The sequence below is a fragment of the Leucoraja erinacea genome, chromosome 4, assembly GCF_028641065.1.
Source record: "Leucoraja erinacea ecotype New England chromosome 4, Leri_hhj_1, whole genome shotgun sequence".
Lineage (NCBI taxonomy): Eukaryota > Metazoa > Chordata > Chondrichthyes > Rajiformes > Rajidae > Leucoraja > Leucoraja erinaceus.
The window spans coordinates 87,627,763-87,653,645 of record NC_073380.1 but is presented as its reverse complement, the minus strand read 5'-3'; the positions used below and the strand labels follow the sequence as shown (position 1 = coordinate 87,653,645).

The window sequence follows — 25,883 nt, the reverse complement described above, 5'->3', positions numbered from 1 at the left end:
GCTGGGTTTCTCCAGCATTCTTGTCTACCCGCTATTATGATATATTCTTTTTTTAATCCAGTGATTGAAGGAGAAATTATCCTATAATGGGACTCACCCACGAATGGCCAAATCCATTCTAAACAATAAAATAATTCCTTCATATTATATTCACTCATTTAATCATTGTATGTAATGATTATATATAATCCCAAACATTGTTATACATTGACTTCTATTTTTTATAAGCTTCTTATGAAGGAATGGAGGAATACAGGAGTAGGCTACGACTGGCAATAAGGAAAGCAAGCTTTCATGTGTACCATTCATAACCGGGTCTGAATTTATAACATCACCAGTGGGCACTTAGTCGATGGTCATTTTCATTCAGAATTATCCGTCTTCTCCTGCCCCTCTCTACCACCCCCCTTCCCCACTACCACTCATGCTCGAGTGTCACTTGCAAAAGACGTTTGCATTTTTGACCCATGCTCAAACTCCAATTGGTAAACTTTGTTAATAGTGCCTTGACTGATGCAAAATTGACAAATGATGTGAACATTTCTATTAACTTGCCATACATCCTCTGTATGCTGTCTTAGATGAATGTTGTTTACCTTTCATGTTAACATATTTAAGCAGCTGTAAATGAGGTGAGTGATTAGCATCATAGAATGGTACTTACATGGCAACTGAAAATGGCAGTTGTGGATCAACTTTACTTTCAATTGTTTATATATTTCAGGAACAAGCAACCAGGAGTGTGCTAATGGCCCCCACCACACACAAGGCCCATCAAGGAGGAAGGAGACAGACTGATGATAGTGCTGTTGTTCACTTCTTTAAGAACATGGTGAGAGCCTATTGGTGATTTTAGTGCTTCATTGGTATCAGTTTATTATTGTCTCGTGTATTGAGATACAGTGACAAACTATCTCCATCAAACCATATACGAGTACATCAGGTAGTGCAAAAGATAAAATAAACTCAGTGTTTATAAGTACTGCAAAGAGATAGATTGGAAGATTGAGAATTTATCCAAGGGGCTGGTGCGGGCTACTAAATAGACATAAAAGCTGGAGATACTCAGCGGGTGAGGCAGCATCTATGGAGCGAAGGAATAGACGATGTTTTGGGTCGAGACCCTTCTTAGTTTAGTTTAGTTTAGTTTAGAGATACAGCACGGAAACAGGCCCTTTGGCCCACCAGGTCTGCAGCGATCAGCGATCCCGGCACATTAACACCCGCTAGGGACATTTTTTTACATTTACCAAGCCAATTAACCTGCAAACCTGAACATCATTGGAATCTGGGAGGAAACCGAAGATCTTGGAGAAAACCCATGCAGGTCATGGGTAGAAGGTACAAACTCCGTACAGACCTGTAATCGGGATCGAACCCGGGTGTCCGGCACTGCATTCGCTTTAAGGCAGCAACTCTACCACTGCGCCACCTTGACTGCCCTTGTGCCACCGTGACTGCAACTTCCTAGTCACATGTATCTACCCAAGCCCTAAGTTCATTAACTTGATTTGTCAGGCCTTGAGGATGGAACTAAATGCAATTTAATCCAACCATCTTTCCTTCCTCCCTGCCATGCTCCTGCCCATCTATTTATTGAACTTGGTATCAATGCCTTCTGTAGCAACGTCCAGCCTCCCAGCTGCCACTCCACCGTATCCGTCCCTTTACTAATCTACAGCGGCATGCTGCGCAGCTGTAGCATTGCTGCATTACAGAGGCAGAGAGCCGGGTTCGATCCTGACCACGGTTGTTGGCTGTACAGAGCTTGGACCTTCTCCTCATCACTGTGTGGGTTTTCTCTGGGTGCTCCGGTTTCCTCCCCCACTCCAAGAATGTACTGGTTTATAGGTTAATTGGCTACAGTAAACAATATATATAAATTGGCCCAAGTGTGTAGGCTAGGGCTAGTGTATGAGGATCATTGTTTGGTGCAGACTAGGTGGGCCAAATCACCTGTTTCTGTGCTGTATCTCTTAAGTAATCTAGTTTAAACCTTCCCTATTAGTATTAGCAAACTAGGATATTGATTCCTCTCCAGTTCAGGTGCAACCCATCCCTTTTGTACAGTCACCTGCCCCAGAAGACACTCAACGGTCCAAAAGTATGAATATCACCTCCCTGCACCAATTCCTCAACCATGCATTCATCATCGGTCCTCTCTTTCTCTTCATACCCTCACTAGCACATGGCACGGGTAGTAATCTGGAGATCACTACCCTTGTGGTCCTGCTTTTGAACCTTTTGCATACTTCCCTACATTCACTCCAATGGACCTCATTCCTTTTCCTACCTCTGCCATTTGTGCCAACGTACACAATAACTATTGGCTGCTCACTTCCCCCTTGAGAATGTTCTTCCGTTGCTCTGAGACTTACTGAATCCTGGAATTCCATGAGCTGCCAGAGAATCTCCTGTCTGTCCCCTTAACTAACTCCTGTAACTTTTACCCCGTCTGACTTCACCCTCCTCCGCTGTGCCGCAGAGCCAAGCCTGATGCCGTAGGCCCGACTGCTGCTTCCAACACTCTTCCGAACAATCTCCCCGCCCCCATCCGTCAACCGTATCCAAAAATATATACTTGCTTTCAAGGTGAATGGCCACAGGGGATTCCTACACTCTGCACCTATTGCTTTTCATAGTGGTCACTCATTTGCTTTTTGCCTGTACTTTAGGTGTGACCATCTCTATAACTCCTATCAATGAAGCTCCCAGTGTCCCAGAAAATCCTTAGTTTGTCCAGCTGCAGCTCCAGGTTATCAGGGCATCTACCCTCTCAGGTCATTGAGGATCACATTAGTTTCAATAAGATCAGCCTTCATTCTTCTATACTTCAAATAATATGTTAAAGATTACTATCAGTCTCCAGCTAGAACCTCCCAAGGAAAGTGCTACCTGGCCATCTTTTATGCCAGGTAGGACCCACTTTGGTGCATGATCAGATGCAACAGGATCCACCATGAGGCGAGGTTTCAAACTCATCTTTTATAAGAGGTGCTGTTCCATTTGTTGAATGGAACACTAAGAACAATGTTCACCACTGTGTGGTACACCATGTTTACCTTCAATATAACCATTATTTTTTTTATCTTTTTGTAGATGTCACCAAAGAAGGTGCCTGTCCAACAGAAGGTAAATGATATCTTGCTTCCTCTGGGGTTTAGGCTTGGATTACGTAGACTGTGGTAGGGCCAGAAACCAAAGCAACACTTTCCTCTAAAAGTCAAGGAATGACCTTGGGTGTCTATATGACAGTCTTCACTGGCTAAAGATCTGCAGGAAAGTAAAGCACAGGAGATTGAAGAGCATTAGTCCTATCGACAATAATGAGAGTAATAACAAGGCACCATTCTTTTAAATATCTCTTGTGTTGGTTTTGTACCTTAGCAAGAACATGCTCGCTCTTTCTTCAGTAGTTACTAGCCTGGAAGGCGGATGCGGCCTCATATGACAGACAGGGTACCTCTCCCTCACTACACAACCAGCATCTGTTTGGATTGTGCATTCAAGTCTCTAGCGTGGGACTGAACCAGACAATTATGGGTCTCTGAGGCATGAGTGGTGTCTACACCTTCCACCATGTGTTGTTCTGTAACACTTATATCTGTGTTTGCAAAGAAAACCAATGGCAGAATTAACATCTATTGGACATTCCGTTATGCCATAATTCTCTCATTGGTTAGAAACCTTGGGTGATCTTGATTGTATTCTGTGTCCTTGTTGTTTTGGGAACAATGTCTCCAATTGTCTTTGGTGATTATCATGGCACCTTTTCTCATCACTACTACAGGGAATGTTCGGAGCAAGTAGAGCTATCACTAAATTTATTTGGGTAAGGTGGAAGATCTGCATTTTCTGCTGCAAACATAATGGCTATGGTGGCTAACAATAATTCACCACCTGAACTGCGCTGTCACCTTTATTGTTAGACCTTTCGGATCATCTCATCATCAACGACTGATGATTTCTCATGATAAACTCCATTCCCACATGTAGCTAACTCCATCAACAGGAACTGGGAACAGTTTGGCCCAGTGTAGGATGGTGGTTTGTATCACAATGGATGAGAGATCAAATTTCCAATTGGTATTAAGGTTGAACACCATATTTGTCATGGATAACTGTTTGGATATCTGATAGTCTCAATTCAGATTTAAAAAACAACAACTTTGCAGGAGATAGCTGAGGTTGGTAGTGTGGAGATAGTTGAGGCAGCTTTAGCAGCATTTAAAAGACATTTAGGAAGGTACACGGGTAGGAAAGATATGGCGAAATATGGGCCAAACACAAGCAAATGGGTCTAGCTTAGTTGAGGCATCATGGTTGGCATGGACAAGTTGGCCGAAGGGCCGGTTTCCGTGCTATCGACTCTTATAATTCTATAATACTTTGTTGTGAGTGCATGTGATGGTTACTAATGAAATAATGTTGAGCATGAAACAATTATATTACCTTAACCCCACCTGATGGAACCACACGTGGAGATGAGCAACAATTGTTGCATCAGCTTCTATTCTGCAGAGAAATGAATCCAGCATTTCCTGTAATGGTCTCCTTCTGTTTGCATGCAAAGTTAGTGTATCGGGGACAAAGAGTGTCAGCCAAAATCAATCACTTAAGTAGACTCTAGACCAAAACCAAAGGAGGAGTGGGTTCTCATGACCTATGGACATCAGTAGAGGGCAATTGGAGTAAATGGTCTGCTTCTGTGCTGTAACTCCAGCCTAACTCTACATTAACGGACTGGCTTGGTGCTATTTCACTTCTTATAGCAGGTTTCTTGTTAATGTGATGTGTATCACATTTTCTACCTCAAAATGAATCAGAAAAAAAAACATTTGGAGAAACTCAGCACATGTGGAGGGAAAGAAATAATCCCGATTCAGGGTCTCAAACCAAATCAGCAGCATTCTCTTTGTCTTCACAGATGCTACCTGACCCGCTGAATCAGGTGGTTTTTGTACTCCAGTAGTTTGTTTTTGTTCCAGATTCCAGCATATGCAGTCTTTTGAATCTCATCAGACTGAATTATGCAGGAAATCCGTTTAACTCGGTGAAAAGGTAGAAACAGCGATGTTTCACAATCATGGACAGTAGTTGTGTCCTAAAACAGGTCGTCTAAATGTCCTTTGTACGGTCCAATATTCAGTCCTGTTACAGACAGTGGAATCAACGATGAAGTACTGGTGTAATAGATGGGTAGAAACAGCGATGTTTCACAAACCTGGACAAAGGCATGCCCCCTAAAGAGACGCCTGCTTTGAAGTGGGATGAAGTACTGTCTGGGGGGGGGGGGGGGAGGATGCCATTATATTCTGCTTTTGGGCAGGGGGGGGGGGGAACATTATATTATATTGGGCAGGACAAAGGGGGGAAATGAACCGGAATGGCAAATTATCATCATCCTCCCAATGCTTATTCTAACTTCAAATTTTAAATCAAACTGCATGGTTTCATAATAGTCTCTTCTAACTTTACCAACTTTCCTAAGAGTGACCAGAAAGATTAGATATGAGGATGGGTTGTAAGATCTCGCTGACACTCACAAGGTTCTGACAGAGTTCGAATCCAGGAAGAATGTTCCTCAGCCGAGGAGTTAGGGTGGCTGTTTGGGACAGAGTTGGAGTAATCATTTCACCGAGAGTGTGATGAATCTTTGGAAATTCTCCATCCCAAAAGACTGTTGAGGCTCAATCATTGAGTTCATTCGAAGCAGAAGTTGATATTGTTGTGTATATTAAGGGATTCAAGGGATTTGGGGCCAGGGCTAGAAAGTAGAGCTACGATCAGCCATGGTGCAGGGTTGAAGGGCCGTGACCTGTTCCTGTTCCCAGTCCTTGTAAGTTACTACTCCTCCCTTCTCTTGCATGGCAAAGCTTGATTCAGTTCTCTGAAAACCTCAGCAATCAATTTCACTGTTTTTGTCATTCATTAACCCACGAGTCCCTCACAGACTCCCAAGTGAAAGACTCGGAGTGTAAACATTAAGTGCAACTCAAGCCAGACGTTAGCTGCAGGAGAAATGGCAACAAGCAGCAAATTTTCACTGTACCCTTGCCTCTAGTCGAGGGGTATCCTCCGGTTATCACCAGGGGTTCAGGGTTCAGAGAGGTTGGGAGTGAGAGAGAAAGTGATAGGCAGAAACAGGAAGACAATCTTGCATTTCTATAGCACCTTTCACATCTGTGGAAGTTGAAACAGTCGACATCTGAGAAATGGCAGATTCTTTGACCTGAAAATTGACTGTTTTTCTTCTTACAGATGCAGCCTGACCTGCATAAATATTTCCACCATTTTTTACTTTTGTTTTAGATTTCTAGAATCTGTAGTTCTTCTAATATTATGCAGTGTCTGCTGCAATGTAGGAGATTGCAATTTATTTGCAACTAGTATGACCCCCCCCCCCCCCCTCCCCTAATAGCAGTGTGATAACAGTTAGATCATTGGTTATTTCATGTCGTCTGGGGGAATAAATATTGGCAGACATTTGACCAATGTAATACAAACATCTATCTCTTTAAAATAGTTCATAGAGTTGGTTATACCCCAATTGGGCAGAAGGGTGGATGGACACCTTGGTTGGAAATCTCATCCAAAAGATTTGACAGCACAGCACTGCCTTGTTATTGCTCCTTGGACAGTGTGGTGCTCCCACAATATTGGACTAGTCAGCTCAAGATTTATGCTCAGGACATAGGTATTGGACTTCAACCTATGATCAGGACGTTAATATCAGAGTTCCAGCTAGTATCCAACAGACAGAAAGAAAAGGAATGGCAAGGAACAGAGGCAGAGGCAGACAAACGGGTGGGGGAGGTAAAGAACCAGCTGGATAGAGACAGAGATGGAGGGTAAGTGTTCTTGTTGGAATCTCGATCGTTGCCAATAAGGTGAGTGTTCGCAGTGCTCTGCAGCTCTCTGCTGGTAAGTGTACCACCAATTTGGGAATTACAGCTGAGTTTACAAAAGCTAATCAGTTAACTTCATCATCGCAGAGCCAACTAATTGCACCTCAAATGAAAATCTTATGTAATCTCAACCCTCACATCACGGTGCATGAATAATTGACAATGCTGTTGCTAATGTTTTACGTGATGTACTTTTATTCAATGTCCTAATTGATTTTATTTTAATTTGACATCAATATTTCAGTGATAGTAAACATGTTAAAGGCAACTCAGACACTATTTAAATATTTACCTTAAATTGGCTAGCACTGTACCTATCTTGACACCAACCAGCCAGAGACCTCAGTGAACAGTGCAGGGTGGGTAAATGACTTTGAATGTTTCCTCAAATAAAATAAAACATTTCAGAGTCAGAGTGCATACAGCTCAGTAACATGCCTTTCTACCAGATCCATGCTGATCGTTACACCTTTGTACCTACACTTCAAATATGTATCCTTTTCTTCTAATGAATGAGGAATCAAACAGCATTCAACATGCAGATGGCTAGTTAATGTAATGGCTCAATGTACATATCATATGCCCTCAGGCTTTCCAAAATACTCCAAAATATTACAATTCATTCACTGGAATATGGCTCGTGATATTTTATCATTAAATCGTTAACCTCTTTTTCTTCCTGAAACAATGTTTCTCACTCTCATTCAATCCTCCAGCAACCCCAGTGGTGCAACTTGATATCTTCTATTGTAATTTGCTACTCTAAAGCTAATGCTTTCTTTCTATGACAGTGCTAACTTGAGTCATTGACTGCAAGAACGTTGCTACAAAGTGGTCAGTGAAAATTTTACTTGCAGGTTCAAGATCAGTTTTATCAGCACACATTACATAAAATGATCAGGAACAAGTACGTGGATGGAATGAGGTCTTGCTAAATTTCACATGTATCATCTTAAGCCTTGTGAATCAATATTTCCAGAATTTCCACTTGAAAACTTAACTTACAAATGTGCAAAATTGTTGGGCATAGAAACATAGAAAATAGGTGCAGCAGTAGGCCATTCGGCCCTTCGAGCCTGCACCGCCATTCAATATGATCATGGCTGATCAAACCATCCAAAAGTAATCTAGTCCTTTCATGTCTCTTGCAGTCATGGATGTGGTATCAATGCCAGAAGTGGAAACCAAACAGAGTCCTGGAATTAATAGGGTCTGGTCCTTTGAAGCCACCTCTTGTTCTGCACATTCTGGGATCCTTGCAATTCCCTCCTGCTGGAAATGCTGAGTTTCATCCAGCATGCTGGTTGGGAACTATCCCAGAGGCCGATTACTCCCTATGAAAGGGTAAACTGAGCACGCACCAGTTAAGACCCACTCTTAACTCTAAAGGCCAACCTTGGTAGTTAAGTGACTGGTCCAATAGTGCAGAGCTCTGTTTAATTGATCTATAGACCAACGCCACCACGGCACATGGAAAGTTCAAATCAAAGCAACAAAGACGTCTGGATTTTTTTCATAAAAGCACTGACATTAATTAGCACAGTATAATCAATAAGCACAAAATAACTGGACTGTCGTGAAAACCCATCCAGTTCATTCCAAGGTAGGAACACTCACTTCGCAATGAGGTTTACAAAAAACTTACGATTTATTAAACAATGTCCTCCCCTATCAGTTACACCGGAAAGTCTTAATTTTTAAGAAACTATTATGAACACTTTGAAATGAATAGACATATAACAACTTTGTTATAACTTTCCAAATGATTCCATGGCAAATTATAACCTGCACTATAGTAGTGCAATTAGCTAAACATCCAAATAACCATCATCTAAGACAGATGCGCGCCTAGCTGGTGTGCACATACTTGCAAAGTGAGGCATGTTTGCTCAAAGCACAACCATTAACTTTTGTCGAAGACAGTATTTTAAGGCAAATGGCTTCCAGGAGTGAGTTGGGTCTTTCCACATTAAACATACTACTTTGGTTTGTTCACAGGGTACTGAAGGACAGAGGCCACATTATGCTACAACTGGTTCTAAGTCAAAGGGGGCTTATAAAGGACGAAGAGATGGAACCCTGTCATCTCTTTTCAAAATGGTAACAAATGAAAATAACCTCAGCATTTAACACCAAACTGGTATAAAAGTAGCAAGAGTGGGTCAGAAGAACTTGCTACTTTCAGGGAACTACATACTTGCTATATATATACATAGTCGGGGATCCCCAAGCTGATGTGTTGTTCAGGTCCATGATCAGGCAAGCCAACCAGGATTCTCCTCTTTGTTACCCAGATGGAGCCAGGGTGCTTCCTTGGTGCCAAATCAGCTTTTAATTTATTTTATCTTCTCTCAAAAGATAGAAGAGAGAAAATAAGCTGTCCAGAATGGCAGGCATCTTTGACAATACTTAAAACTGAAAAAAATCTCCAGAAATAATAGAAACATATGACTAATGGTTTAAACAGTGGGCAAACAATGTTCTATCTTTTGCTTTATTTCAGTACAGGTAGAAATTCTTCAAAATTAACCTGCATACTTATTTGTAATTCTTCAATGAAGATAAGCTACAACTTCTAAAGAGGTTGTTTCTCACTTCAGTTACAAATAATAGCCTAAATACCAAACTAAATACAGTGCAATCACGATAAGACGCTGTTTTGAGGGATAAAATTGTGTCTCTGATGTTGAAGATAACTCTTCTCCTCCTGTTCAAAATTGTGCTCTGGGATCTTTTATCAAAGAGTGTGGGCATGCCCTTGAATTAATTTGCTGTTTTTTCTCTTACAAGTGAGTGTACTTCAGTAGTTCAAAGAGCTCTAAAATACCGAGAGAAAGACACTTCATCAATTTGTCTTTCTTGTAGCATCTGACCAAAATATTGCATCTTTGAGTGTTCAGCCCTCTTATAATGCTGATTGAAATGTCAGACTAGGTATTAGTGTTGTAGTGCCTGAAATGGTACCGAATCCTCAGAAGCAAGAGAGCCGTTCTCAATACAATATTGATATATTTAGTTGTTACAAAACTGATAAATGTATACCCACCTTTAAAAGTGTTATCCCTTTGTCAGAGGTGCTGAGCGAATAATTAAGTGTATTCAACAATTTCAGTTTTTCATTGATATTAATGGAAATCTTTACCTATTAATTGTGCAAACACTTCATAGAATACATTGTTCTTACCATTTCCAAACAGGGGAAGAAAGACGGTTCAGGTGCTAGACGTTGAAGCTTCATCGACAAGTACAGCAGGAATGCTTCAAAATGGGAAAATATCCTTGCTCGGTGTTGTATATTAACAGTCTTACCATTCATGCATTAACTAGTATTTACTCAGTCCCGCCAAAGAGAATGATGGCATTCAAATACGATCTTTACCAATCAGGTGTATAGCCTAGCCCTCTTAATGCAAACCTCCTAATTCAAATTATCTGTTAACCAGATATTTAAAAAAAAAACTTTGTTTAATTTTCTTAATTTGAGCCACCAGATGATGTGAGCAAAGTGATTTAGAATTAACAGGAGTATACTGTTTAATGAAAGGAATGTGTTATTGCTTACACTAGTCCCATATTTATTCCAACCATTTTAGAAACTCGATACGAAGGTGCCACTGTTCTTATAACTTTTTCCACTCTCCTTTTCTGTGGTCTTGGAGATAAGGAATTTAATGTTTTACAACAAAGTTTATTGCATCCTAACACTTTTACTGTAAATATTGTGACAAATGCTAAAGTTTTACTAAATATATTAGCACTGTGCAAAAGTGAAATCTTGTTGGACAGTTGCTGTACAACTCAATAAATCCCATTTTGAACACAAGTGTTATTGGTTACTTGTACCCAAAGAAACAGCTCATCAGTAATAAAGCTATAGATTCATCCGCCACACACACACTCTGGTGCAGATAAACAGCATTACGTGTTGTAAAGCTGTGAACACAAAAGCAATTATGCTAACAGGATTTGTATGAAAATGTTACCAGTAATCTCAAACTAACACAAACTAATCATCAGCACTATTGACTGATAACTAAATTCCATAGCAATGGGCAAAGACCATTGGTATGCGAAGTGCTCTTTTGAATTGCACTGTTCTTGTAACAAATAATATTATCACCTTTACATTTACCTTTGTGTTTTTTGTTATCTTCCGAAATGTAGTACATTAAATTGCAACTTTACACACCGCTCAAAATAATCGTTCTCTCAATTCTTCTAGGAGTAAATGGTCTTCACATTGGCCTCAAAGCCGAGTTGCCTCTGCACTTATGAACCATATACATGCACGCAGAATTCAATACAATAGAAACACAGGGGAATGGTACACACTCAGACCCTGACATAACGTTCGTGGTCCTCTTCTGGCACCTGCCATTTGCACCACCGATGCAGGTGGTGTGCAGTTTACACCCGCCCCTCCCTCAGTAATAATGCTGCTATTGCTCCTCTTTGATTAGTAGTCTGTCTTTTATCAGTTCTGATTTGTCTCGTGGCAGATGAGGTAAAGCAGGCTACGATAGAACTTTATTTATCCCACGAGGGAAATTGGTCTGCCAACAGTCATAAAACTGACTACCGTCCACTCATCTCCCATCTCCGCCTGGCTATGTCTGGAAAGCACAGCCAGGTGGAAGTGGAGATTTATTAAAGCTATTCTCCAATCTATGGTTGGTGTAATGTATGGTGGTTTGCTTATAGAGAACACACACTAGGAAAAGGTGAATGATCACGTGTGACCGAGTGATGTTTCTGAATGTATATGTAAAAGAATAATGCATCTAAACCACGTTTATCCATGTTAAAATAAAGTTAGTTATAATTCAACTACAAAGATGACTACTTGGAATGTTTGTTGTTTTAAGAATACTCCAACTCAAGATGTTTGATGAGAATATTCCAAAGAAAGGAACTAGTCTTGAATTGATTTGATTGAAAGTTACGGCATGGAAACAGGCCCTTCGGACAACAGTGAAGGACTCTAGCACCTGTGTGGCAGCTGTTCTAACAACTGCGCCACTGTGCTCCTGTCTCAATCCAATATTTTCATAATAGACCAGCGATTCCCGCACATTAACACTACCCTACACACTAGGGACATCTATACCAAGCCAATTAAACTCCAAACCAGTATGTGTTTGTAGTGTGGGAGGAAACCGAGGATCTCAGAGAAAACCCACGCAGGTCACGGGGAGAACGTAAAACGTAGTCAGAATCATACCCACGTTTCTGCGCTGTAAGGCGCAGTATGCCACCGAGCTGCCCATGTCTTCCATGTTTGCCGCTTAAGTAAAACTTGTGAAATGAATACCAGCCACCATCAGCCTGAGGCTTGGGTATAGAGCAAAGAGAAAATAGGAATTTGCAGTCAGTCAACCCATTAATTTACCCCTGCCGCAAAAGAGCTGATCAGCTTAATTCAGCATCCCCTCACTCATGCTGTGGCCTCGATAGTGACAGGACACAGCAAGGTGCAGTATTTAAAAATTATCTGCGTTACTCGCCAAGGCTTCTTCTAAAAAGTTTCTGCAGCAATCACCAAGGCTTCATCCAAACTCCCACCACCCCTTCTAACTAGGTAGCTAAGGGTACATGGAAGAATCATCACATGCAAAATCCCTCCAACTCGCACATTATCCTGACTTGGAAGTATATCATTGTTCCTTCACTAAAGTTTGGATACATATTATGGAACTCTATCCAACTGCTTTGTGGGAGCACCTTTTAATTAAAATGAATTCTAACAGATTACGAATGGGCAGCACAATGAGCAGGGCTCTGTCAATCCAGGTACAGTCCTGACTTTTGTGCAGTTCGTGTGGAGTGCATATGTTCTCCCTGTGATTGGTTTCCTCCCACTTTCCAAAGTCAAGCTGATTGTTACGCAACTTGTCATGGTAAATAGGCCATCTTCTCTAGATGAGTGGGTGGTGGTTGAAGGAAATAGAAACACAGAAATTAGGTGGAGTAGGCCATTCGGCCCTTCGAGCCTGCACCGCCATTCAATATGATCATGGCTGATCATCCAACTCAGTATCCCGTACCTGCCTTCTCTCCATACCCCCTGATCTCTTTAGCCACAAGGGCCACATCTAACTCCCTCTTAAATATAGCCAATGAACTGGCCTCAACTACCTTCTGTGGCAGAGAATTCCAGGACATCTGGGAAGAATATGCTCCAAGGAAAATTAGTTTGGGTTATGAGACTGCTCTGCCAGCCAGCGTAGACTAAAATGACCTCCTTCCATGTCATATAGAAATTTGGAAGATAACAACTTACCACCTTTTTAAGAACAGTTTATAGGCAATTAAAGCTGGTTCTGTCAATGCTGCTTACATCCTGCAATTGACTAATCAACAAAAGTTTAGAAACATCATGACAAACGTGATGTAATTTCCTTAAAATTCCACGGGTTGGGTAACGTGGAAAGATTATACTAATAAGTAAATTTTCTGCAATTTATGAAGATTGAGGATTGATTGGATAGATTTTTATGGCTTGTTAAGACTGATGGGTTCTTTTGAGAGATAAATTGTGGGGAGGGGGTTGGGGGGCTACTCAGGTGAAACATCACCTTTCAACCACTGTTTGGTTATTTAGAAAATACTTTTCCAGAGGATGGTAGACATGTAGAACATTCACTCACAAAAAGCAGAAGCAAGCTCCGATATGATATTAAAATTGGGAGACTGCCATTAACTGAGAGCATGAAATCAGAAGGAAGGGAGGTGAATTTGTGATCTTTCCCCAATAATTCATTGAAACTGGTCCATACTGGAGAGAGCATTTATACATTTTTCACTCTATACAGTGTTACTCTTGGTCCCAGGGTGGCACTACAGAACTCTGAGATCTCTTGGGTTAGTTGATGGGGGCGGGGGGGGAGAGATGGGATGTAAGAGAGGAATAAACACACAACACCATCTTCGGGGACACTTTCTTCCCAACTGTTATCAGGCAACTGCTTCATCCTACCACAACCAGAGAGCAGTGCTGAACTATGATCTACCTCTTTGGTGACCCTCAGACTATCCTTGATCGGACTTCGCTGGCTTTACCTTGCACTAAATGTTATTCCCTTATCATGCATCTAATCATTGTATTATCTCTCTGCTGACTGGTGAGCACGCACCGAAAGCTTTTCACTGTACCTCACCACACGTGACAATAATAATAATAATAATAATACATTAAATTAAAACTGAACAAAAAATCATCTAGGTTTCCAACCTTCCAATCCCGAACCTATGACTGTTTGTTAGCTGAGGGCTTAACCTTCCTTGCCAAGCGATCAATCTCTGAAGCCTCAAGACAATGCATTTCGTTGTCTCTGTACTGTACACTGACAATGACAATTAAAATTGAAATAAAAAATTGAATCTTTAACCATCCTCAGCCCCAACTACCTGCCCCAATGTTCCAACAGAAGGCACAGTGACTATCCACTGACCCTCTCAGCCATGTACATACTCACTGATCCCCCACACTCAGAAATAGTGGTCTTGTTATTCTCACTGACATGGAAGATGCAAACATGTTGCCACCAAGGCCTTGAACACGCTGAGGTTTGCTGAGGTGAAGAGCATGACCAAAATGACCATACCATGTGGCCCACTGCACTGATCAGATATATGGCCATTAAAACCTGGTAAAGGTGCAGTTGGGTGGAGCATGAGAAATTTGTTGCCACTGTAAGATCAACCGGTTTGCTCACTTACTGCACGCTTGAAATAATAAAAGCCCCACAAACAATATTATTAAAAACCAATAGTATTATTTCAAATATCTTGATTTTAAATACATTACACATACTTACAAAAAAGAAAAATGTCCCTTGTCTGACAAATTATACAATCTATATACATATTGTTCAAACAAAAAATAAGCTCCATTGGAGATTGATGAAAATCTCATCTTATGATTATCTCTCGGGATGCTCTTAATTATATTTACATGCAACCCGATATTACAAATGTCACAGATATTTACAGGGATGTTCCAAAGTCAAATATAAATGTTGCACAAGGCTTTTTGAGGGGGGAAATTAACACTTGCTATATAATACACTAAGAAAAATACATTAATGAAAGAAGTGCTCATGTAACAACAGTGCAAACAAAAAAATACCTTGGGCGTAGAGACAATATATATATATGTATATATACACACACCCATGTACAAGTCCCTTATTTAGAGACTACAACTTTACCAAATGCACAAAATGGTGTGCTTTCTGTGTAAAGTGGGGAACATCTACAAAAATAATCTTTGGAATGCAATAAAATTCACCCTTACACTATCAGCCATTTATTTTGATTCATGGAATAACTCTATGTTCTGAAGGCCAGTCATACTGGCAACAAGTCATTACACTGCAGCCCAATAAAAATGCTTGCAGTATGTAGCCAGGCAGATGGTACTTAAAAAGTTCTCTGGTGATACGACAGCTCTGCGAGAGCCCATGAAATGGTCAGCTGATGAGGATGTGCCGCCTGGCTCCCCATTGTGCAATATTCTGAACGAACGATCAGGCCAATTTAATTCAGCACTACTCCTGACACCACTGTAATAAGTGTTCCCTGAACAGCTGGAATGAAGAAAGGAAGTGCCATCGTGATTAATCTTCAAAATGGGGTAGTCAATACATAATGCTGCATTTTCCTGAACTTGTAGATCATCTGCTTTTGCTTCAGAATTATATTGAGCATTGCATGCTGGCAAGAAAAGATTCTGAGTTCCTCATTATGTTAGCCCTTTAGCTTTATGTCAGTAGCTTGCATTAACCCATTACTTGTACTTTGACTAACCCGGCGATACTTCATCTTTTTTGATGACCCAGGTTGGTGGCCAAACTCTCAGTACCTGGCAACGGTTAGAAGAAATAAATCCACATATAGATCCATTGCTTGAGAGTATCAACATCTATCAAACCTTTGGACTCACACGGAGCAGGAGTGGAAAAGTACAGATTAGCGGAATACATTTGCTATCCTACAGTGCCATTCATTGGAGGATTCTGGTACAACTTCAACGAGATCAAGACCACGACTGGCATCTTCTCCCTCTTGTTCTTGGCTGCTTCCAGTGTCCTGACCACTGCCTAATGGAGAAAAAGAGAAGAAATATATTTCAAAGAATTGTTAGATATTAGCTTATTCAACAAACCAAGATATGGAAGGGGTGGTTGTCCTGGGCCCAATGAAGCAAGCAGATGGCATCAAGCAATCTAAGACACTAGAATTAGCAAACTAAAAGGCATCTCAAACCTTTTCCACTGCTCACCGTTGCTGTCTCTGTATCTCAAGTCTGGGCCTATCCCAGGCTCCTCTCTCTAGTTCTCCCTCCCTCCAGCCCACCTCTGGGTATTCCAGCCACATCATTCACTTTAATACTCTGATGGAATATTTAGACCAGATCTGGAACTTAAAATCAGTCAACTTTCAAGAGCATAATTTCACATCACAAGAGCTATTTAACTTATAATCCTTATACGGGTATGCACTTTAGTTTGGGTATTGGAGCAGCATGGTTGAGTCATTAAGCTAGTATCCAATGACCTGGACCATTGCTCTAAAGAGATGAGTTGGCACAGAGGCACAGCGGTAGAGTTGCTTCCTTATAGTGCCTGAGACCCAGGTGCGAACCTGACTATGGCTGCTGTCTGCACGGAATTCATACGTTCTTCCCTAGACGACATGAAAGGCGTACAAGTTTCTAAATTAATTGGTTTGGGGAAAGATTGTAAATTGTCCCCAGTGCGTAGGATAGTGCTAGTGGACTTGATGAACCAAAGGACCCGTATCTGCGCGGTATCTCTAAACTGAACTAAATCTCATCCCGGCTACTGCAGATTTAAGAAACAAAACATTCAGAAATTGTGGCAATGAAAACGTTGGATTACTAGAAACATTCACCTGGTTCACTACTGTATTGCAGGGAAGGAAATCTGCCTCCCTACACATCCTGACCTCTACATTACACTAGACCCAACAATGTGATTGTCACTCTGCAGTCAAGGATAATAAATACTGATTTGGATAGTGACACCAAGATCCTGTGAAGCAATAGGTAAAAGCAATCCAACTACTCGATCTTCACCCCACATTAGAGCAGCACATACACCTTTATACCTAATAATGCAATCATGATCACTAACCTGGAAAGCCATGCGCCCTCTTCATATGTATCTTCATATTGCCTTTCTGAGTGAAGGAAATCCCACAATATTCACATTTGTATGGTCTCTCACCAGTATGTTTCTTCATATGAACTTGTAGTGCATTTTTTTGGTTGAAAGCTTTCTCACAAAGGTTGCACTGAAATGGCCTCTCACCTACAAAACAGTGCAAATACTTTTTTCATGATTAACATTCAAATTTTAGCGAAACTTTGAGCTTCCGGTTAATACAGACTTTAACCATTTTCTATGTTGAAATTAAATCTATGTTGATGGAAAACAAGGTCTTCCATCATTTCCAATGGGAAACTTAACTCAACTTTGCTGCTGTTGATGTACCAGGTCTATTCACCATCAAAAGTTCTTCAAAGTGCATATTTGAAGAAAGAATCCAAGGAGATGGACCACAAAATAACAACTTCCCTACATTACCATTTTATCGGGCAATTTCCTTTATTGAAGGGAACTAGAGAGAATACAGGAAAATGCAGGCCGGTGAGCTCCTCATCAGTGATTGGGAAGATATTGGATTCGTCAGAATAGGATTTATTCCCATTTGGAATGGGTTAATTAGGAACACTCAGTATGCTTTTGTACACGGCAGGTCGTATTTTACTAAGTATCTTGAGGTGGTGGTGAAGTTAATTGATAAGGGTAGGGTGATGGATGTTGTCTACATAGATTTTAGTAAGGCATTTGATAAAATCCCCCATTGTAGGCTGATGCAGAAGATTAAAATGAATGGGATTAACAGAAACGTGATCGTATGGATTCAGAACTGGCTTACTGCTAGAGGACAGAGTGTTGTGGTAGAAGGTCAATATTCAGGCTAGAGGAATACGGTATGCCTACCATCATAGGTCAGGATATTGTGTATAAGAGTCAGGATGTCATGATGCAGGTTAATAAGAATTTGGTACGGCTGCATTTGAAGTATTTTCTGGACACTCCAGGATGGATGTGGAAAATGTGCAGAGGAGGTTTACCAGAATAATGCCTGGATTAGGGGGTATTAGCTACAAGGAGCTGTTGAACAGTCCTGGATTGTTTTCTCTGGAATGCAAGAGAGCTCAGGGAGACCTGATAGAAGTATATAAAATAATGAGAGACATAGATACCATAAGGCAGACAAAATTGTTTCCCAGGATGGATATTAGATACTCAAATACTGTAGGGCATACCTTTAAGGTGAGTGGAGCAACATTTAAAGGAAGTAGACAAATGTTGAGGAGTGTGTGGGGTGTTCCTTTTTTAAACAGATGGTATTACGTGCCTGAAATGCACTGGTGATGGTCGAGACAGATATGACAATGGCATTTAAGAGACTTTTGGATAGGCATATGGATGGGCAGGGAATGGAGGGATATTAATTATGTGCAGGCAGGCAAGAGTTGGTTTTGGCATCATGTTTGGTACAAACAGTGTGGACCGAAGGACCTATTCTTGTGCTGTACTCTTCTCCGTTTTAAATATGAAAGATGAATATTGCATTATGCAAAAACAATATTTAAAGGAAAAGCACTTTGTTACACTGGTGGTTCTTCAAATAAAGGTTGATTCACATTGTGTTAAGAACTCACTGAACTAGGAGCATTGTTTAATAATAGACGTCTAGCAAATACATGCAAAACTGTGACCAATGTGAATCTTGATTGATATATGCAATAAAATCTGCTATAATTTAGGAATCAATTATATATTTTTAAATGCTGCCAATTATAAAATACACAGAAATAATGTTGTATAGTTATAATTTGACAGGATTGCAGGGGAAATGGTCCAGAAAATACAACTCATTTCATTGTGCTCCAGTTAATCTAAATGATTACTGCAATGAGCACAGGAAATGAACGGAGAGAGATTAGATGCTATGCTTTTAAAATAGACCAAAGTAACCAAAATATAACTACAAATTATTCACACAGATGCAATTTCATCCTGCTTTACTAATTATGTTACATTACAATAGACTTTTATTAAACCAAAGAAACAGTTTTTATTTTTACTACTAACAATTACAGTAGTTATACACAATGTCTAGACAGATGCAATTGTCCTTAATCCTACATCTCGTAAATAGCAATTCAGATGAAGCAATTAAGATGTGCAAAGTTGACATTCACTTCCCCATTGAAAGTTGTTACTCAAATCTGCTTTAAATGCCACTGGCATAAGCATAAGACTGAGTGGCTTCGTCAGCGATGGTCTGTCTGACTTTTCTTTTTTTTTTGTAATTTTTAGTGTATTTTAAAAAGTATGTGTTAATGTTCTCTGGTTTGTTTAATGTGGAAGGTGGGGGAGGGGGTCAGGGGCAACTTTTTTCAATCTCTTACCTTGCGGGAGATGCGATTGTTTTCTAAATCGTATCTCCGGTCGCTCTGTGGCCTAACATCATGGAGCTGGCGGCCTTGCTCGAGACCGACTTTGAGCCCCATTGCGGGGCTGTGGACTTACCATCGAAGCCTGCGATCGATGCTCCAACCACGGCCTGCGGAATTTACCAACGAGGAGTTCGCAGTCTCGGCTAGAGACTGATGTCCGGAAGCTCCAAGTCACAGAAGGTTCGACCAGCCCTGACCCGGGGTCAGATCACCCAGTGCTGGGGAGCTTAGATCCCCTCGATGTAGGAGCTTGATCGCCCCGATGCGGAGGGCCCGACAGCCGGCTACAGGAGCCAAAATCATCCCGACAAGGGAAGGCTCGAGGCCCCCGACCGCGGAAGGACAAAGAAGGGAAGAGATTGAACTTTATTTTTGCCTTCCATCACAATGAGGAATGCGGACTCACTGTGGTGGATGTTCGTGTTAAAATGTATTTTGTGTGTTTTGTTGCTTTTTATTGGTATGACTATATGGCAAATCAAATTCCTCATATGTTGTAAAACATACTTGGCTAATAAAGTATGATGATGATTACTATGATAATCTACCAACTACTAAAACCCTCCCATTCTCGCTCAAATCTGGTTATTGGAACTACAGTCAGTGAGAACAGTTATATCTCCTCCTTTCCATCAAAACCACTCATAACCAATATCACTAATAAATCTCTCTCAACTATTTTTTTTAAAGAAATTAAAAATTTTGATATTGTCTTAGAGAGATTTCCCATTTTCGCATCATGTACATTGGTCAAAGCCACGGATGTTAATCCAAATACCTGTGTGGATCCGATTGTGCCTCTCCAGTTGACTTGGCTTGGCAAAGGCCTTGTCACATGATTCACATTTATATAATTTAGGCTTCTGACTGCTGGGAGAAGGTCCCGGCTGGTGCGTTTGAAGATGGTCCTATGATTAAAAGAAAATACATTTGTATTTTTGTGCATCCAAATTTCACATGAATAAATGCATTTCATGAACTCGTAATGTGCAATACAAATATTTAATAGCATTCACTGGCAGCTCACCAAGGAAACTATTCTATTCACCCCCTTTCTGGTTCTTGTGTTAGTAATCTTAAATCCTGAATTTTGATTATTGACTCACTTGCCAATGGGAAAAGATTTTCTTCATGTACTGTTATGTAAACCTTTTATCTTGAAACTTTCTGCAAGGTTCCATTTAATCTTCTGTCATAGTTGTAGAGTCATTTAGTATACATGTGCAATTTGACTATCAGGTCCACATCTACAATGCCCTCCATAATGTTTGGGACAAAGACCCATCATTTATTTATTTGCCCCTGTACTCCGCAATTTGAGATTTGTAATAGAAAAAATAAAATCAAGTTCAAGTGAGTTTATTGTCAATTGTCCCTGATAGCACAATGAAATTCTTGCTTTGCTTCAGCACACAGAACATAGTAGGCATTTACTGCAAAACAGATCAGTGTGTCCATATACCATTATATAAATATATACACACATGAATAAATCACATGTGGCTAAATTGTCAGATTTTTTTTAAGGGTATTTTTATACATGTTGGTTTCACCATGTAGAAATTACAGCAGTATTTATACATAGATCCCCTATCTCAGGGCACCATAATGTTTGGGACACGAGGCTTCAAAGGTGTTTCTATTTGCTCAGGGGTATTTAAATGCCTCCTTAATGCAGGTATAAGAGAGCTCTCAGCACCTAGTCTTTCCATCACCTTTGGACATTTTTATTGCTGTTTATCAACATGAGGTCCAAAGTTGTGCCAATGAAAGTCAAAATCGCAAAGGGACTGGCAGGCCAAGGAAGACCTCCACAGCTGATGACAGAATAATTCTCTCTATAATGAAGAAAAATCCCCAAACACCTGCCTGAAAGATCAGGAACACTCTTCAGCAGCCAGGTGTGGATTTGTCAATGTCCACTGTTCGCAGAAGACTTCATGAACAGAAATACAGAGGCTACACTGCAAGATGCAAACTACTGGTTTATCATGGTATATGGACACATTTATCGGTTTTGTAGTAAATGCCTACTATTTTCTGTGTGCTTTAGCAAAGCAAGAATTTCATTGTCCTATACAGGGACACATGACAATAAACTCACTTGAACACTTGGTTAGCTGCAAAAATAGAATGGCCGGGTGACAGTTTGCTAAGAAGTACTTAAAAGAGCAACCACAGTTCTGGAAAAAGGTCTCGTGGACAGATGAGACGAAGACTGATGGCAAGAGCAAAGCATGGAGGAGAGAAGGAACTGCCCAAGATCCAAAGCATACCATCTCATCTGTGAAACACGATGGTGGGAGTGTTATGGCCTAGGCTGCTGAAGGTACCGGCTCACATATCTTCATTGATGATACAACTGCTGGTGGTAGTAGCATAATAAATTCTGAAGTGTACAGACACATCCTATCTGCTCAAGTTCAAACAAATGTCAAATGCCAAATTAAACTAATCTCATCTGTCAGCACGTAATCCATACCTTTTAATTCCCTGCATGTTTCATATGTCTGTCTAAATGCCTCTTAAACATCACAGATTGCATCTGCTTCTGCCATCACCCAGTAGCACTTTTTAGGCCTGTCAGCCAGTTAAAAAAAAACTTGCATTGTAAATCACCTTTATTCTTTTCCACTCTCACCATAAAGTTATGCCCTCTTGAATTTTACTTTTCCAACCTTTAAAAAAAAAAAAAAAAGATTCTGAGTATCTACCCTAACTATGCCTCTCGATTTTATGAACTTCTTTCGGGTCACCCTTCCAATGGACCAGAGAAAATTACCTAAGTTTGCAGAAACCCACATATTTCAATCTCTGTGGTAAACCGATGAGAGGGTGCCTTGAAATATCAGACAGCAGAGTGGTGCAGCAAATAGCACTTCATGCCCACAGCAACTTTGCTCAATCCTGACCTCTGGTGCTGCTGTGTGAAGTTGCACATTCTCTGTGATCGCGTGTTTCCTCTGGGTGCTCCTGTTTCCTCCCATATCCCAAAGAGGAGCGAGTTGGCATTTAATTTGGCCGCTATAAATTGCCCCTAGTATGTAGGAAGGTAGTGGAATCTGGGGTGAGGTAATGGGAATGCGAGGTGATAAACTGAGAGTAAGATTTGTACAAATTGAGTAGATGAATTGGCCACTGTAAATTACCTCTTGTGTTGGGGGTGGTATTAGAATCAGGGGGGTATCCTTGAGCTGGTGAGATAATAGGTTATAGGGAAATAAGTGGGGGAATCAGAATCCTCTGAGAGCTGCCACAGACTTGATGGGTTGCAAGGCCTCCTTCTATGCCGTAAGGAAATGTGAAAATATAATTGAATAACTGGTTAAGGAAATGAAGTCGATATTCTAGTGCTATAATTTTCAGGATATCCAACCACAAGCATGGGCAATGCCCAAACAAAGACAATAAAACTAGAGCTGCAACCTTAATAGTCAACAATCATTTCATCAATCTACCTTGAGATGTGCGGCTCGTTTAAAGGCTTTGTTGCAGATATTGCATACGTGGACTCTTTCCTCCCCGTGAGCTTCTCGGCAATGTCGACGGAGCATGGAGCCAGATGAGAAGCCCTGGCTACAATTGGGACAGTGATTTATCTGGCCTTCATCATCTGTCTGACTGTCCTCCGTAAGACTTATCGCTGTATCAGGTACCTATACCAAAATGGCACAAATAAAATCAGTTTTTGATGGATACTGTTCTGACAAGGGTCACAGCAAAACACAAATGACATAATTTAGTCCTACAGTCATATAGCATGGAAAACACTTTTCGATCCAATTTGCCCATAGTGACCAGAAAGTCCCCTCTACGCTTGTTCCACCTGCCTGCGATTAGATCATATTGTGCTAAACCTGTCCTATCCATGTACCTGTCCAAATGTTTCAATGTTGCAATGGTACCTGCCTCAATTACCACATCCTGCAGCTCGTTCCATACACCCACCACCCTTTGTGTGAAAAAGTTACCCCTCGGGTTCCTATTAAATATTTTCCCCCTCACCTTAAGCCTATGTCAGGTTCAGGTTCTACACCTTCACATTTCTCTAGGATATTGATAACTCAGGTATTGATAACTCCAATTATTTGACACAGGAGAATATCCCAGAGAGTATCAGAAGGAATTGCTGAATAACAGAGAGGAGAGTCTGGCCGCTCTTCCTTGGTCTACTACTAAATAGCATTGCTTCACCTTTCACCTTTGTCCTAACCCCTGCTTTCTAAATGTCTGTTGCTTTCTCACACTACAGAGGTAGGTGTTTGAAATGCTTGTGAGATATTGAAAGATTCCTAGTCATGCTGGAATTATCCTTCCTGAAACAGTGAGGGCAACAGGAACTTTAATTGAAGGGTTCACATTTTCAATAATTTTAGTAGAGTAAAAAGGAATAACTGTTTCTATTGCCAGAAGGGTCAGTGGCCAGTGGAAATAAATTTAAGGTGATTCACAAAGGAGCCAGAGGCAAGGTAAGAAATATTTTCAAGCAGCAAGTTATAATAAAGTGCAGTGCCTGTAAGAGTGACAGAGACTGATTCAATTACAACTTGTGGAAACATAGAAATTAGGTGCAGGAGTAGGCCATTCGGCCCTTCGAGCCTGCACCGCCAATCAATATGATCATGGCTGATCATCCAACTCAGTATCCCGTACCTGCCCTCTCTCCATACCCTCTGATCCCCTTGGCCACAAGGGCCACACCTAACTCCCTCTTAAATATAGCCAATGAACTGGCCTCAACTACCCTCTGTGGCAGAGAGTTCCAGAGATTCACCACTCTGTGTGAAAAAAGTTCTCCTCATCTCGGTTTTAAAGGATTTCCCCCTTATCCTTAAGCTGTGACCCCTTGTCCTGGACTTCCCCAACATCGGGAACTCAAATTGAAAGGAATTCAAATGTTTCCTGTGTCAAGATTGAGGGGGGATCTTATAGAAACTTACAAAATTCTTAAGGGCTTGGACAGGCTAGATGCAGGAAGCTTATTCCCGATGTTGGGGAAGTCCAGAACAAGGGGTCACAGTTTAAAGATAAGTGGGAAGTCTTTTAGGACTGAGATGAGAAAATCAATTTTTACACAGAGAGTGGTGAATCTGTGGAATTCTCTGCCACAGAAAGTAGTTGAGGCCAGTTCATTGGCTATATTTAAGAGGGAGTTAGATGTGGCTCTTGTGGCTAAAGGGATCAGGGGGTATGGAGAGAAGGCAGGGTTGGGATACCGAGTTGGATGATCAGCCATGATCATATTGAATGGCGGTGCAGGCTCGAAGGGCCGAATGGCCTACTCCTGCACCCTATGTTTCTATGTTTGATAAAGAAAAACTTGCAAGGCTTGGGAAGAAGATAGGTGCTGGTAGTGTTTTTCCAGGGGCCCGTATGGACCTACTGGATTCAATGAATGATTACTGTGATGTATGATAATGTCACTGTGTGTACCTGATATGAGGCAGCCTCCTCTTGTGCATCAGTTGAGTCCTGTGGATCCTGACTCGCAAGCAGGACTTGTGGATGTTCTGATGCTGTTTGACTTGGCAAAGCTGAATCAGGAACCACTGTTGGAAATTGCTGCCCCTGTTTCTCAAGAGGGAAGGGGACAATGTTATCAGACATCATTGCAAACATTAAAATATTAGCTATTTCTCCAGAGCTTAAAAATGTGTATTTAATCCAGTGGGCAAATTACATTTATAAAGTTGCAAAATTAAGGAATCACAAATAAATTATTTTAAAGATAGTTCACAGATAATCTAAAATGCCGATAACAACTAAATCTCGCTGCAGGTGAGTTGTCGCAGTCAATGAATTAATATTACTCAATCGTGTAATATTTTTGTGTCATTATATTATCCCCAATGTTCGTAAAATTAGATATTTTTACTTCCTAGCTTTTAAAGTGTTAATTATCTTCAGTTCATCTCTATTCTTTTACATGCTTTACATGAGGAAAACATTTTTCACACAGAGTGGTGAATCTCTGGAATTCTCTGCCACAGAATGTAGTTGAGGCCAGTTTATTGGCTATATTTAAGAGGGAGTTAGATGTGGCCCTTGTGGCTAAAGGGATCAGGGGGTATGGAGAGAAGGCAGGTACAGGATACTGAGTTGGATGATCAGCCATGATCATATTGAATGGCGGTGCAGGCTCGAAGGGCCGAATGGCCTACTCCTGCACCTATTTTCTATGTGTCTATGCTTCACAAGGTCAGTTTATTAACACATTCAATACACATTAAGCCACAACTCAATTTTTAAATTCTCATTCTTCTGTTAAGTTCTCTATCAACCCACCCAATCTTTGTAACCGTCTCTAGACTAAACGCTCCAAGATCTTGACATTCCTCCAATTTTGAATTTTAGGTATCCCTGATACAGATGCCCTAGTCCAAAGCTTCATATTTCCTAATGACATAGGAGGAGCT

The 25,883-nt window shown here is 40.8% G+C and overlaps 2 protein-coding genes across 6 annotated transcripts in view; one reads left to right on the top strand and one right to left on the bottom strand.

The window, feature by feature from the left end:
* mbpa (myelin basic protein a) overlaps window positions 1-11,109 on the top strand; it is a 156,306-nt gene extending 145,197 nt beyond the window's left edge. For 2 of the 3 annotated variants that reach the window (XM_055634755.1, XM_055634757.1), the window contains 5 exons: window positions 725-832; window positions 3,100-3,132; window positions 3,791-3,832; window positions 8,907-9,008; window positions 10,106-11,109. In XM_055634755.1, coding sequence (XP_055490730.1) covers window positions 725-832; window positions 3,100-3,132; window positions 3,791-3,832; window positions 8,907-9,008; window positions 10,106-10,138 — 318 coding nt within the window. In that variant the 3' untranslated portion in view covers window positions 10,139-11,109. The remainder of the gene's footprint in view (window positions 1-724; window positions 833-3,099; window positions 3,133-3,790; window positions 3,833-8,906; window positions 9,009-10,105) is intronic. The other variant, XM_055634756.1, reaches the window with a different exon arrangement.
* Window positions 11,110-14,399: 3,290 nt separating this feature from the next.
* The window catches only part of LOC129696661 (zinc finger protein 236-like), a 142,417-nt gene continuing 130,933 nt past the window's right edge, over window positions 14,400-25,883 (bottom strand). For 2 of the 3 annotated variants that reach the window (XM_055634752.1, XM_055634753.1), the window contains exons 28-32: window positions 24,901-25,035; window positions 22,926-23,123; window positions 20,246-20,375; window positions 17,066-17,242; window positions 14,400-16,009 (exon numbers count right to left, since the gene is read on the bottom strand). In XM_055634752.1, coding sequence (XP_055490727.1) covers window positions 15,879-16,009; window positions 17,066-17,242; window positions 20,246-20,375; window positions 22,926-23,123; window positions 24,901-25,035 — 771 coding nt within the window. In that variant the 3' untranslated portion in view covers window positions 14,400-15,878. The remainder of the gene's footprint in view (window positions 16,010-17,065; window positions 17,243-20,245; window positions 20,376-22,925; window positions 23,124-24,900; window positions 25,036-25,883) is intronic. The other variant, XM_055634754.1, reaches the window with a different exon arrangement.